We start from the raw sequence: 11,391 nt of genomic DNA on the forward strand, positions 1-11,391 counted from the left end.
GCACTGGCCTCACTAAAAGGTACCGTTAGAAACAGAAAAACATAGACTACCGATTAAATCTGGTATACATATGTTAAAAATGATGCAGGAAAGATTTCAACTTTAAAAACAAATTATATGCTATCATATTCATACTTCATTATTCTTATTTCATTTCCCAAAAACATTCGTCAAACCGAGGCAAGCTCAAAAAGAGCAAAATCTATTTGGAGCAACCTAGGTGAATAGGAAACCCTGTATCACGAAATGATGTACAGTCACGTAAGTCACGTTTTCCGCGTTTTTACGTGACCGTCCTCTTTTCCCCATAAGTTATTGGTAGTTCATATGATATGAATAAGGTACGTTTAAATATGATTAACAAAAATATTTTAAATATTACATATAAAAACTGTTATATATTCATATATATGAAATGTCATATAAGCTGTTATATAATTGTGAAATCAGTTTACTATTGCAACTATAGCATACTACCATACTACTTAAAATGCATACTACTCTTAAGTGAGTCTGCGCTGGTCCACAATCTGCTTTATATTTTTTTTATTGAATTAACAACAATCATCAATTAAATACTTGACAGTAACAATATTATAACAACGACAAAATATGCTAGGGGGAATTTACAATAAAATATTAATAACGTACAGATTTTCAAAGATCTTGCCTTTTGCTTTAAAGAAAATCTTATAGAATCAATATAAAGTTTCATTTATTTATTTTTTAAATTGTTTCCAGAAAATTAACATTTGTGAATGTGAAATTTTGCTAACAAAATAATCAAATTTATTATGTAAATAGTATCATGGGTGTCTTCTTCAAAACATCAAAAAGCACGTTTCCAAAATAAACAAAATCACCATCAATATTCTTAACAATAAAATCACAAACATTTTACAAGTGGGCAGTACAATGTAAGTGAACCACAGTTATTACAGGTCCAGAATCTGCTTTAACTTCCAATACTACGTTTCCATGACGTTACACAGACAAGAGACGGCTAATCGCGAAAAATGAAAGATTTTTGAAATATTATGATGACTTTTTCTGTATTACCTCTGATGCATAATGTTTTCATATGTTTAACTTGTTAATTTTTATGTGTATATTTTTATTTATTTGATCTTTAGTTTTTATCGTACTTATTTATCTTATCGTATGTTATTTGTGAAACTTTACAAAATATAATCTGTATGTTTTCATTTCTGTAGAGGTTTTTTGTGTATTCTGTCTCTTTTGGTAGATATTTTGAAGCATTAATTTTAAAAAGAGACAGCTCATCGCAGAACAGTGACGTACTTGAACTACGACAGGTCTTGCGTTGCGCTACGACACTTCCGGTGTTTTACGGCAGCCTGGTTTTCTTCCGCAAACATGAGACATGTCAGCTGGCTGAGAGAGATGACAGGTACACTTCACACCGAAAATAAACAAGCGCAGATGAAATAAACACGAGCGGACAAACATTAGGCGATATTTGCGTTGCAAGAGCTTCAGAAAGTCAACCCTCAAAGAGTCAACGTGTGCCGCGTGAGCAGAAATGTGTTGACCAGCACGATAACAGAAACTTCAGCATAGAAATAAACTCGTTACAGAAGAAAGTGGATGATTTTATAATAAAATCAGATGTTTGGATTTATCGTTTGCACAGAATCGCTAAACTCATGAGATTAAACGCCAAGGAGTCGAGAACTGTTTAGTGCTTCTTGTGAGAGGAAGTAGATTTGCCTCTAATACTTTCCTACACATCTAGTTAGCTCGCTCTCGTGTGTTGTTTTTCAAGTTATACTTGATAAGTTAATTCTACAATGCCTGGTGGCCACTCCTAGCATTTACTGCTGTACTATACAGCGATCACCCTCCTTTGAGGAAGACAGCAGTAGTTTATGAGTGATCCATTAAAGATCATTTGGAGCCAAAGACAGACCATGTGGCTGCAGCAGAGATTAAAGTGCCTGCCTGGTTTGCTTTCCAGCAGCTGGGCCCGTCGTGTTTTAGTCGGATTTCTGCTCTTCCTCATTTTTTACTGGTACTCGAGCTCAGGTGGGCTCCTGAAGTTTTTGAGCCTCTCCAGGGAATCTGGGGGAGCTGCAGGGGTGTGTTTGCAGACTGATATTAACAGGTGGGTGTCCCTGGTTGACAGAGGGGAGGGAGTGGTTTACACCCCACAGACAAAAGACTCAGTACCGTTTGTTGTGGGTAATGGACATTTTTTGGTCGACGTGGACTCTAACAAACTTTGGGTAGCGTCGTCTTCACAGCCCGGGTCTGCACCGGTTCACCAAACCGAGTACTCCCCAATAGTGCGGCTGCTGATGCCAGGCGTGTACTCGGAGGCGAGGGCTATGATGCTGTGGTACCGAAAAGGCTCTGTGCTATCTTCTCGATGCATTCTGACAAGTAAGTCTCAGTCGTCTCGAGATTGCATCATTGTCCGAGAGGAGTTTGTCGCCCATCGCAGCCGATCCAATGTTTATCTCCAGAGGATTCACATATCGAATCCTACAGACAGTGCTGTTTCTTTTGACGTGTCCGCCGAGTCTCGTTCATTTAGGAGCACCATGGAGACGATGGAGGAAAAAGAATTCACGCTGTCCTCGGGCAGGGTGCTCACCGAGAGAAAGGATTTCGTGTTTGTGGTGGTAGCCACAAAGAGATTAAGCACAAAAATTCAAATCCCTGCCAAATCGGAATATTTAGAGACTGTGGTGAGTGTGATTCACACCTCGGAGCCCACCGATGGTGCGAAACTGGATGAGACCCTTGGCAAGCTCAGAGAAGGAGTCAAGAGAGAGATGGTGGATGTTCTCCGACCTAATGTGGAAGAATTAATGCAAGAGCACCAGCAAGCATGGGTTGATCTCTTCATATCTGGCAAGTGTTGAATACATTAACACCCACCTACATTACAATATGCCAGTGATGGGTTTGGGCTTTTAGAAATTTGGCTTGCCAACATTTTACAAAAAATTAATGTAATTAGTAAATCTATTTTAATGAAATAGAAATGTTTAAGAAAAATGATGATAACTGGTTTCAAGCTCCGGTTGCCTGCACACTTGCTCCACTTTTAAACAAATTCAATTTATGTTTCCCTTGAAAAGGCCAATGGAACATATAAAAAAGGATTCACCGATTGATCGGCAACTAAAACTATTAGCCGGAAAATAGCAAAAAAAGCATCTTTCTCGGACACTTTAAAATGCTTACACACTGGCAACATGTTCGCTGCATTTTTAAAGTGTGGACTTTTAACCCTGAAGTATAATTTTTTTAAATGTACACACCCAGTGAATTCCAGAGCCTTGCAAAGCATAGCTCATTTGACTACTATGCGTACACAGACGTTTGACGCCTGTGCATTGCGACAAAGTTTGCATCACGTGCACTGTACACAGCACGCTGACCCTCGTCTACACGTAAATGTGGAATTTTTCTTCCGGCTTTATGCTGGTTGCTATATGATCACTTTATCAGAAACCTCTTTGTTCAGTAAAATTAATTCGGTCCTTTTTTCACTTATTCAGCTGAGTATCGAAAATGCTTTTTGTTATTTTCGGCCAAATAGTTTTGGTTGCTGAACATTCAAGCATCACTAATTAATAATATAACAACACTACCAAATCTCCAGATTTTTTTTACTTTAGGCCTTTTATTAACTCTTTCCCTAGTGATGGGAGAAATGAAGCTTTTCGAAGCTTCGAATCAATTGAATCAATTGCTTCGAAAATTGTTTCAGTTTTTCGAAGCAGTTCGAAACACCACACACGCTGGCGACCCCTGCTGGTCAAAATAGTGTAAAGCAGATATGTCCAAACATTTGACACTTTTTTTTAACAAAATAATAGCAAGATTTGTATTAAAATATGTTAAAATAATTATTTAACTTAATTAAGACATTGTTAAAAGTCTATTATGTGTTTTTAGTTTTATTTAGGTCAAACAAATCATTAAAACTAACTACCCTTTTAATTATGCACATTTTTGTCATTAAATCTGTCTCTAAACAAAAAGTATAAAAAATGGCAGTGTTAGTCAGAAGGATAAATGTTTTATGAACTTTCATAATAAAACTGACCCGAGTTCACCTAAACATATTAGACACTGGTCATGTGATCAACTCCCCCTAGTGGTGAACCATCGGATTTTCGAAACGTTTCGAAACAGTTATGACGTAATGAAGTCTCGTTTGCTAAAATCACGTGACTTGGGCCAGTTTGAAACAAGCTCCGAACCACTGATTCGAAACAAAAGATTCGTAAATGTTTCAAAGCCTCATGAAGCAGTGCTTCGAAAACGACCATCACTATCTTTCCCTGCCATTGAGGAGTTATCTCCTTCCGATTTCTCTGATGAAGGCAATTACGGAAGTGACTTAAACTGCAATTCATCAACTGGCCACTAGAGGCTGACTCCAAAAGGGAGTCAATTCCCATAGACCCCCATGTTAAAATGCCCAACTTTACAGCAGAAAATAATGTTTTACAGCCTGGTACAAAAAGTGTTTTTGGTCTTTATAGCTTTAATTTTGCCCTTCATGACAACTGCGAGGGGGGTGAATTTTTTTGTAACTCATTCGTTTAAAATATATTAAGCCTTAATATAACAAATTAACTGTGGGTTCACACCATCCACCTTTGAGGCGTCAAATCCGTGTCTACCACGCATAGTTGGGCGCTTTAACATTTTGAGTGTACTCGCTTCATTCGCGTGTGAAATTCTAGTTATCAAGACATTCACACGTAAATTTGCGTCATGGGAGGGACTTCTGCGACTCTGCTTGCTTCCTGTAATCACGTCACTACTAGAGCAAGCTCCGCCAAAGTTCAGATTTTTCAACTTGTGCGTTTCCCGTGGCACGATAAACGCCTCATTCGCACCGCGAGACCTCCAAACTTTTGTTAAAATCATAAAAATGAAACTTTAAAAAAAAAAAAGCTGGCGGGGAAAGAGTTAAACATCAAATGTTTTGTTCCAGCATAGAACAATTTTAATCTGTTAATTTCAAAAACTGACAACATAATCAATTTTTCTGTGTACCATTTGCTGCTTCACAGGTGTAGAGATCAGAAAGATAACAGACGCGCACACTCCGTCCAGTCGCACAGTCAACAACACCCTCTACTACATCCTCTCCACCTCCACAGCGCCCTTGCTGGATCTGAGTATCACCGCTGAAGAGCATGAAAAGCTGGAGTCCAGTCTAAATTATGCTGACCACTGCTTCAGCGGTCACGCTACCATGCACGCCGAGAACCTGTGGCCTGAACGCCTGACCAACGTCGCTCAGATTCTGCAGCTTGTCAACCTCTGGAACTTGACTTTCCAGAAAAGAGGCTGCAAAGTGCTTGTTGCGGCAGGCGCTCACGGTATGATGCAGGGCATGGTGCTTAGTTTCGGAGGTCTGCAGTTCACCGAAAACCATCTCCAGTTTCAGGCTGACCCGGACGTTCTTCACAACAGCTACTCTTTGAGGGGCATCCATTACAATAAAGACCTCATCAATTTGGCCGTGTTGCAGGATGCCGAAGGAAAACCCTTCCTGCACGTGTCCGTCAAGCCCCAAGAGAAGCCCGTAAAGTTGTACGCCTGTGAAGCCGGGTGCATGAACGAGCCCGTGGAGCTGACGTCGGAGCTGCGAGGTCACACGTTTCCTGTGATGGTGACCCAGCCCATAACACCCCTACTGTACTTCTCCACTGATCTCACTCATTTGCAGGACCTGAGGCACACCATGCACGTTAAGGCCATCTTGGCTCACGAGGACCACATGGCCAAACAGTACCCGGGGCTGCCGTTCCTTTTCTGGTTCAGCGTGGCATCCCTCATCATACTCTTCCACCTATTCCTCTTTAAACTCATCTACAACGAGTACTGCGGGCCAGGAGCCAAGCCGCTCTTCAGGAGTAAGGTATAGATGGCCAGAGCGAGACGAGCAGTTTTTGAGTGGTATTTGTGGTGTGTGGATCCCCTTTTCTTTTTTTCCTTATTCTAATTTTGTTCCTCTCAAATTCTGCCTTGCAAGATGTTTTTGCTTCTGGACACTTGAGTGATTAATGGCTTGGGTAACCCATCAAACTTTCAATCTGCTGTAATTGGAGTGTGAGGCGTGTTTTCTGCTACTCGATATCAGACTTCTTTATAAACTGAAAGCACCAGTGCTATACGGGCAGTAGTCAGCTACTTTCCTCGTTTTCCAACATTTTGACATTTTGGAACTGACTTGTGTCATAAACTACCAATCTATTTATTTTATTACGAAATGCTATTCTGCTTTGCAAAAGAACAATTTGCAAAGTAAGAGTGAATGATTTACTTCATCTTTTATATGTAGGACGTTTACAGCTGGAAAAATCTGTTTCGAGTATTTCATTTTGATTTTGATGTGATACTGAGTGAGGATTAAAAATTTATTTGATCAGAAATTTGTGTGTAAACTTTTCACTGGTGCCTTCTAGACTTTCTTCTTCCAAGTTGGTTTAAGGTTGGTTTGGGTTAATGGACTCTGCTTTTCTTTTCTACTTTCTTTTTTTTTTAATTATGCTTTTTATCAAACAGGATCTCACGTGTCATTTAAATATACATGTTAAACTTTGAATATAAATCTGTTGTTGCTTCTAAAAAATTTTTTAACCCAGGCATCGCTCTTATTTGACTGATTAACATCATAAACTTCTTTAGTCATCAATTTCAGAAAGCAGATAACCGTTGATCAGTGGTTGAAATGAGAAAGTACAAATGGAGTTCAATAAGTCTTACAAAACCTGTAAAGATTATGTCCAGTTAATGTAATTTAGGGGCTGTTTTCCGGACAGGAATTAGCTTAAGCCAGGACTAGGCCTTAGTTAAATTAGGATATTTAAGTCATTTTTAAAAGCATAATTTATATAAACATTACTGGTGTGCATCTTGAGACACAACATGCGCACTGATATATTTTCAGGTATGTCAGAGCAAGTTGTTTTCGATCAAGACAACACTAACATTTAAGTTAGTCTGGGACTAGGCTTAAGCCCTGTCTGGGAAACCACCCCAAAGTCATTTAATACGTTTTTACAAACATACCCTAAAATGCTACAGGTAAGACAAAACAATGTCACCGATATATGTTCAAATTAAACAGGACAAGGTGTTTTTAAATTAAAGTAGCTCAAACATGCATTTTAGTCTGGGACTAGGATAAGCCCTGTTCGGGAAACCGCCCCATAAAGTTTTAAAGGGATAAGGTTTTGCTAAAGAAAATGAAGCCTTTTTTTTTACCATTAAGATTTACTGCATTTTGACATTATTTATAAAAAAAATTGTACATACAGTACATTCAGACCCCTTTGCTTTATTCAGTTTTGTTATGTTGCAGTCCTGTTCTACAATCATTTACATTTTTTCTCATTAATCTACACTCAGTACCCCATAACGACAAAGTGAAAACAGAATTTTAGAAATGCCTGTAAATGTATTACATTTATTACAAAGAAAAACTGAAATATCACATTTACTTATAGGGACATTCCACTTTTTTTGAACATATGCTAATTTTCCAGTTCCACTGGAGTTGAACATTTGATTCTTGCCGTTTTGGAGTCCATTCGGCTGATCTCTGGGTCTGGCGGTACCACTTTTAGCTTAGCTTAGCATAATCCATTGAATCTGATTAGACCATTGGCATCGCGCTCAGAAGTAGACAAAGAGTGTCGATATTTTTCCTATTTGGAACTTGACTCTTCTGTAGTTACATCGTGTACTAAGACTGACGGAAAATTAAAAGTTGCGATTTTCTAGGCCGATGTAACGGCAGCAAAGTTTTTGATTATTACGCCAGAATGAGAGTATAGTTCCTAGAGGTGTCATGATTCTCCAAATTCTCAATTCGATTACATTTTCGATTCTAAGGTCACGATTCAATTCGATTCTCTGTTTTTACTTAATGCGAGCGTCTTGGACTCCTAGCATCTGAAATAAATACAGTGCGTCAAAAGCAGATGCGCTTCTCTTTGTCTCACGTGTTATCTGTCCGAAGTCTAAACATAAACTAAAGTAGTAATCCTTACGTATTTGTTCAGTTTTGTGCGTTTCATGCGAGCTGAGGCAAACTATCCCTTTTGTCTCAAATATAACCCGCTGCACAAAAATCCTCTTTCACTCTCGCGTAACTTACGTGCAGAGAGCTGCGCTGTGTCCAAAGTCAGATTACTAGGTAGTAAATAATCCTGTTTATGATATGCATTTCAAACAATACAGTAGCAATACATCCCTCGTGTTTAAAATATAATTGCGTTCCGCTGGACAGATGTTTTTAAAGGCACCTATGAGAGTTTTTCTCCCCATTTTTTAATTTGAAGTTCGAGGTTGTGACTTAATTTCGTTCGATTTCGATTTAAAAGTCCCTTTGCCTAGAATATCACAACTTTTAATTTTTCGTTGGTCGATGTAACTGCAAAGGAGTCAAGTTTTGAATGGAACAATTAACAAAACCCTTTGGTTGTTTTTTAACGTGATGCTAATCAGATTCAATGGATTATGCTGAGCTGTGCTGGAAGTGGTACCGCCGGACCCGGGGATCAGCTGGGTGGATTCCGGGACGGTGGGAATCAAATGTTTTGCTCTAGGGGAACTGGAAATTGAGCTTTTTTTTAAGTGAAGTGTCCCATTAAAGGTACAGTGTGTAAATTTTAGTGGCATCTAGTGGTGAGGTTGTAAATTGCAACCAACGCTCAGTCACTGCTCACCTCTTGCTTTTAAAAACACATAGAGAAGCTACGGTAGCCACCACAGACAAACATGTCATCGTTCGAGACAACTTAGTAAAAAAGTTTGTCTGTTAAGAGCTTCTTAAAAACATTGTGGCACAAAATGGCAGCTTCCATGTAAGGGGACCCTCGGTGTATGTAGATAAAAACGTCTCTTTCTAAGGTAATAAACACATAACGGCTCATTATGAAAGGTCTTTATACACCCCTGATAATATAGTTTTGTATATTATTTTGCATTTCTGTCAAGAGATCCTTCTAAAAATTACACACTGCACCTTTAACATATATTTTTGCATTGTCACATTCTGATGTGTTTTATATTGCTTAAGTTTGTTTAAATTAACAAATCAATAGTTAGCTATGCCTCTTTCATTTCTTTTCATTTCGGCAATATTCATTTATTGAGTAATTTCTATGCCAAATGTGCATTTTAAAGTGGCACACTCTGAGAAAAAAGGTACGAGGTGGCACAAAAGTTGTCACTGGGCGGTACCTTTTCAAAAAGTACGCTTTTGTACCAAATAGGTGCATATTGGTACCTCGAAAGTACACAAGGTGCATACTGGTACCCCAAAATGGTTCATATTAGGACTTTTTTTAAAGTACCGTCCCAGTGACATCTTTTGTACCTTTTTTACAACGACTGACCAAACAAAGTTACAATGATTACAAATTTGATTTACAAAGATATATTGTAGTTTCTGAAAATGCTGATTTGAGAAGCTGCATGCTCCAAAAATAACTACAATAATAATACATGTTCATTTCTATAAGAAAAATAAAGTAGGCCTCAGTACAAAAGGAAAAATATTTTGCATCTTTATGCTTGAAAATGTATGGATGAAAATATTGCTTGAATGGATTTCTCATAGCTTCACTGACCTATTGACCTCTCAGTTTGTCCAGTTACGGATTTTTCTAAGGTTAAAAAAATAACTTGGAGGTAGAAAGTTTTATAGAGAAGGCAAATTTTAAATGAATCTTTGTCGTAACTGGAATTAGAGGTTGATGTCAATATTATAGATTATTAAGCACTTGTGCCAGCAGTCCCAATGTCTGCATTTTGTATAACTTGTTCAATGAATGTTGACCCATCAGGTCAAAGGAATTTAACAGGTGTAAATGTGTGTAAATTATGACTGCTAAATGTCATATATAGGCTAAAATTGTGTCGCTATTTACTGGCCACAGGACATTATGATTTTTCAAAATTGAATTTCTGAAATAGAATTTTGCATTTATTTACTTTAACACCTTCTTATAACTATAAAAGAATAGTTATGGAGACGCAACAGCTATCTGAGAAATAAATGTTTTGCACCTTAATACATATATTTACCCGTTTTTTATTATTTCAACAGGATGATGTCATTATTTGAAGCCCAGTGTTTGCAGACACATTAAATACGGATCTCCTCAGGATTGAGTTTAACAGGGTTGCAGGAGAAATTATATCAAATATTGCTCTTCCATTTTGCTGTGTTTGTTTAACACTTTGATTGTTGCTTGATTAGATTTTTAATTAATTATAAAAAATTAAAGATGAAGGATTCAAACAGGTTTTGAATGAATTTATTGTTTGTAGCTCACAAGCTATAGCAACAATAAAATCTTCACTGGAAAACAACAACTTATATGCAGCTATCTTTAAACTTATTGTTTTTATTTTTTAATTCCTAAGGTTGTTTAGGATTATGAACTTTGACAGTTATGTGCTTTTATACAATTTAATATTAATTTATTAAGCAGTTGAAACATTATAAAAGCAGTCTTACATAGCTTACACATGCACAAAGGACATCTGTTATACTTTTCATAACCAAGAATTGAATTGCATTTAGGTTCTGAACATAAAGACAAACATTGGGGTCAAATGACATAATGAAGTTTTCATTTTTGAGTGAAGTATCCCTTTAATGTTCCAGTTCTGTGTATGTATCACAAAGGGTTTGATCTAAAACCAGAACTTCAAAGAATAAAGCTACAGAGCCACCAAACAAAGACTGTAGATTGTAAGACTGACACCAAATGGCTGAATCCAAAGGGAGGCAATTTCTAAAATTCCTGTGAGAATCAAAAATTGAGAAACTTTCTCAGAGAGTTCACGTCTACCTCCAAGACAACCACCCCAATGTGTGAAGACAGAAGAGTCGCACCTCACCAAGACCACATCTGTTCTCTCTTTGGTTTCATTTAAAATGTCTCAGTGGGATTGGCATGGTCTCACACCCATAACAACAGAATACACTGATGAAGTGTAACAATAAATTAGGCAAACTTCACTCAATGTTGAACATGTAAACCAGTCCTTCACTATATGGTCCACAAGACCCAGTTACTAACAAATCCCAATCATTATTACAATGCTTTGTTCTCTCTCTGGATATTTAAGGAAAGTTTGTAAAAGGTTAAGGGTGATTTTCTATATTTAGAAATTAAAAAAGTGTCTGGGGGAACAACATGTATTTTTATTTCACTTGGGAATTTTGTAGCCTGATGAACCCACACTATTACTGTGTATCGTCGTTTTTGCCAGGTATGCATTGCTTAACCCTGTATTGATTTAAGCTTTGTATTTGATTTGGATTGTGAATTGGCTTTTGAATAATTATCTAATAAATTGTTTTGTTTGACTTCA

At 37.6% G+C, this 11,391-nt stretch overlaps 1 protein-coding gene across 1 annotated transcript; it reads left to right on the forward strand.

The window, feature by feature from the left end:
- The first annotated feature begins 1,329 nt into the window (after nt 1-1,329).
- On the forward strand, nt 1,330-11,391 carry kiaa2013 (KIAA2013 ortholog). The gene is made up of 3 exons (XM_055167970.2): nt 1,330-2,877; nt 5,061-5,914; nt 10,115-11,391. The coding sequence occupies exons 1-3, from the start codon at nt 1,890-1,892 to the stop codon at nt 10,130-10,132; spliced, it is 1,860 nt and encodes a 619-aa protein (XP_055023945.1). The 5' UTR covers nt 1,330-1,889; the 3' UTR covers nt 10,133-11,391.

This window comes from Misgurnus anguillicaudatus, chromosome 5 (assembly GCF_027580225.2).
Source record: "Misgurnus anguillicaudatus chromosome 5, ASM2758022v2, whole genome shotgun sequence".
NCBI lineage: Eukaryota > Metazoa > Chordata > Actinopteri > Cypriniformes > Cobitidae > Misgurnus > Misgurnus anguillicaudatus.

Coding starts and splice junctions, on each gene's coding strand:
- kiaa2013 (XM_055167970.2), top strand. CDS start 1,890: ATGAGTGATCCATTAAAGATCATTTGGAGCCAAAGACAGACCATGTGG. Junction 2,878..5,060: donor GGTTGATCTCTTCATATCTG/GCAAGTGTTGAA, acceptor GCTGCTTCACAG/GTGTAGAGATCAGAAAGATA.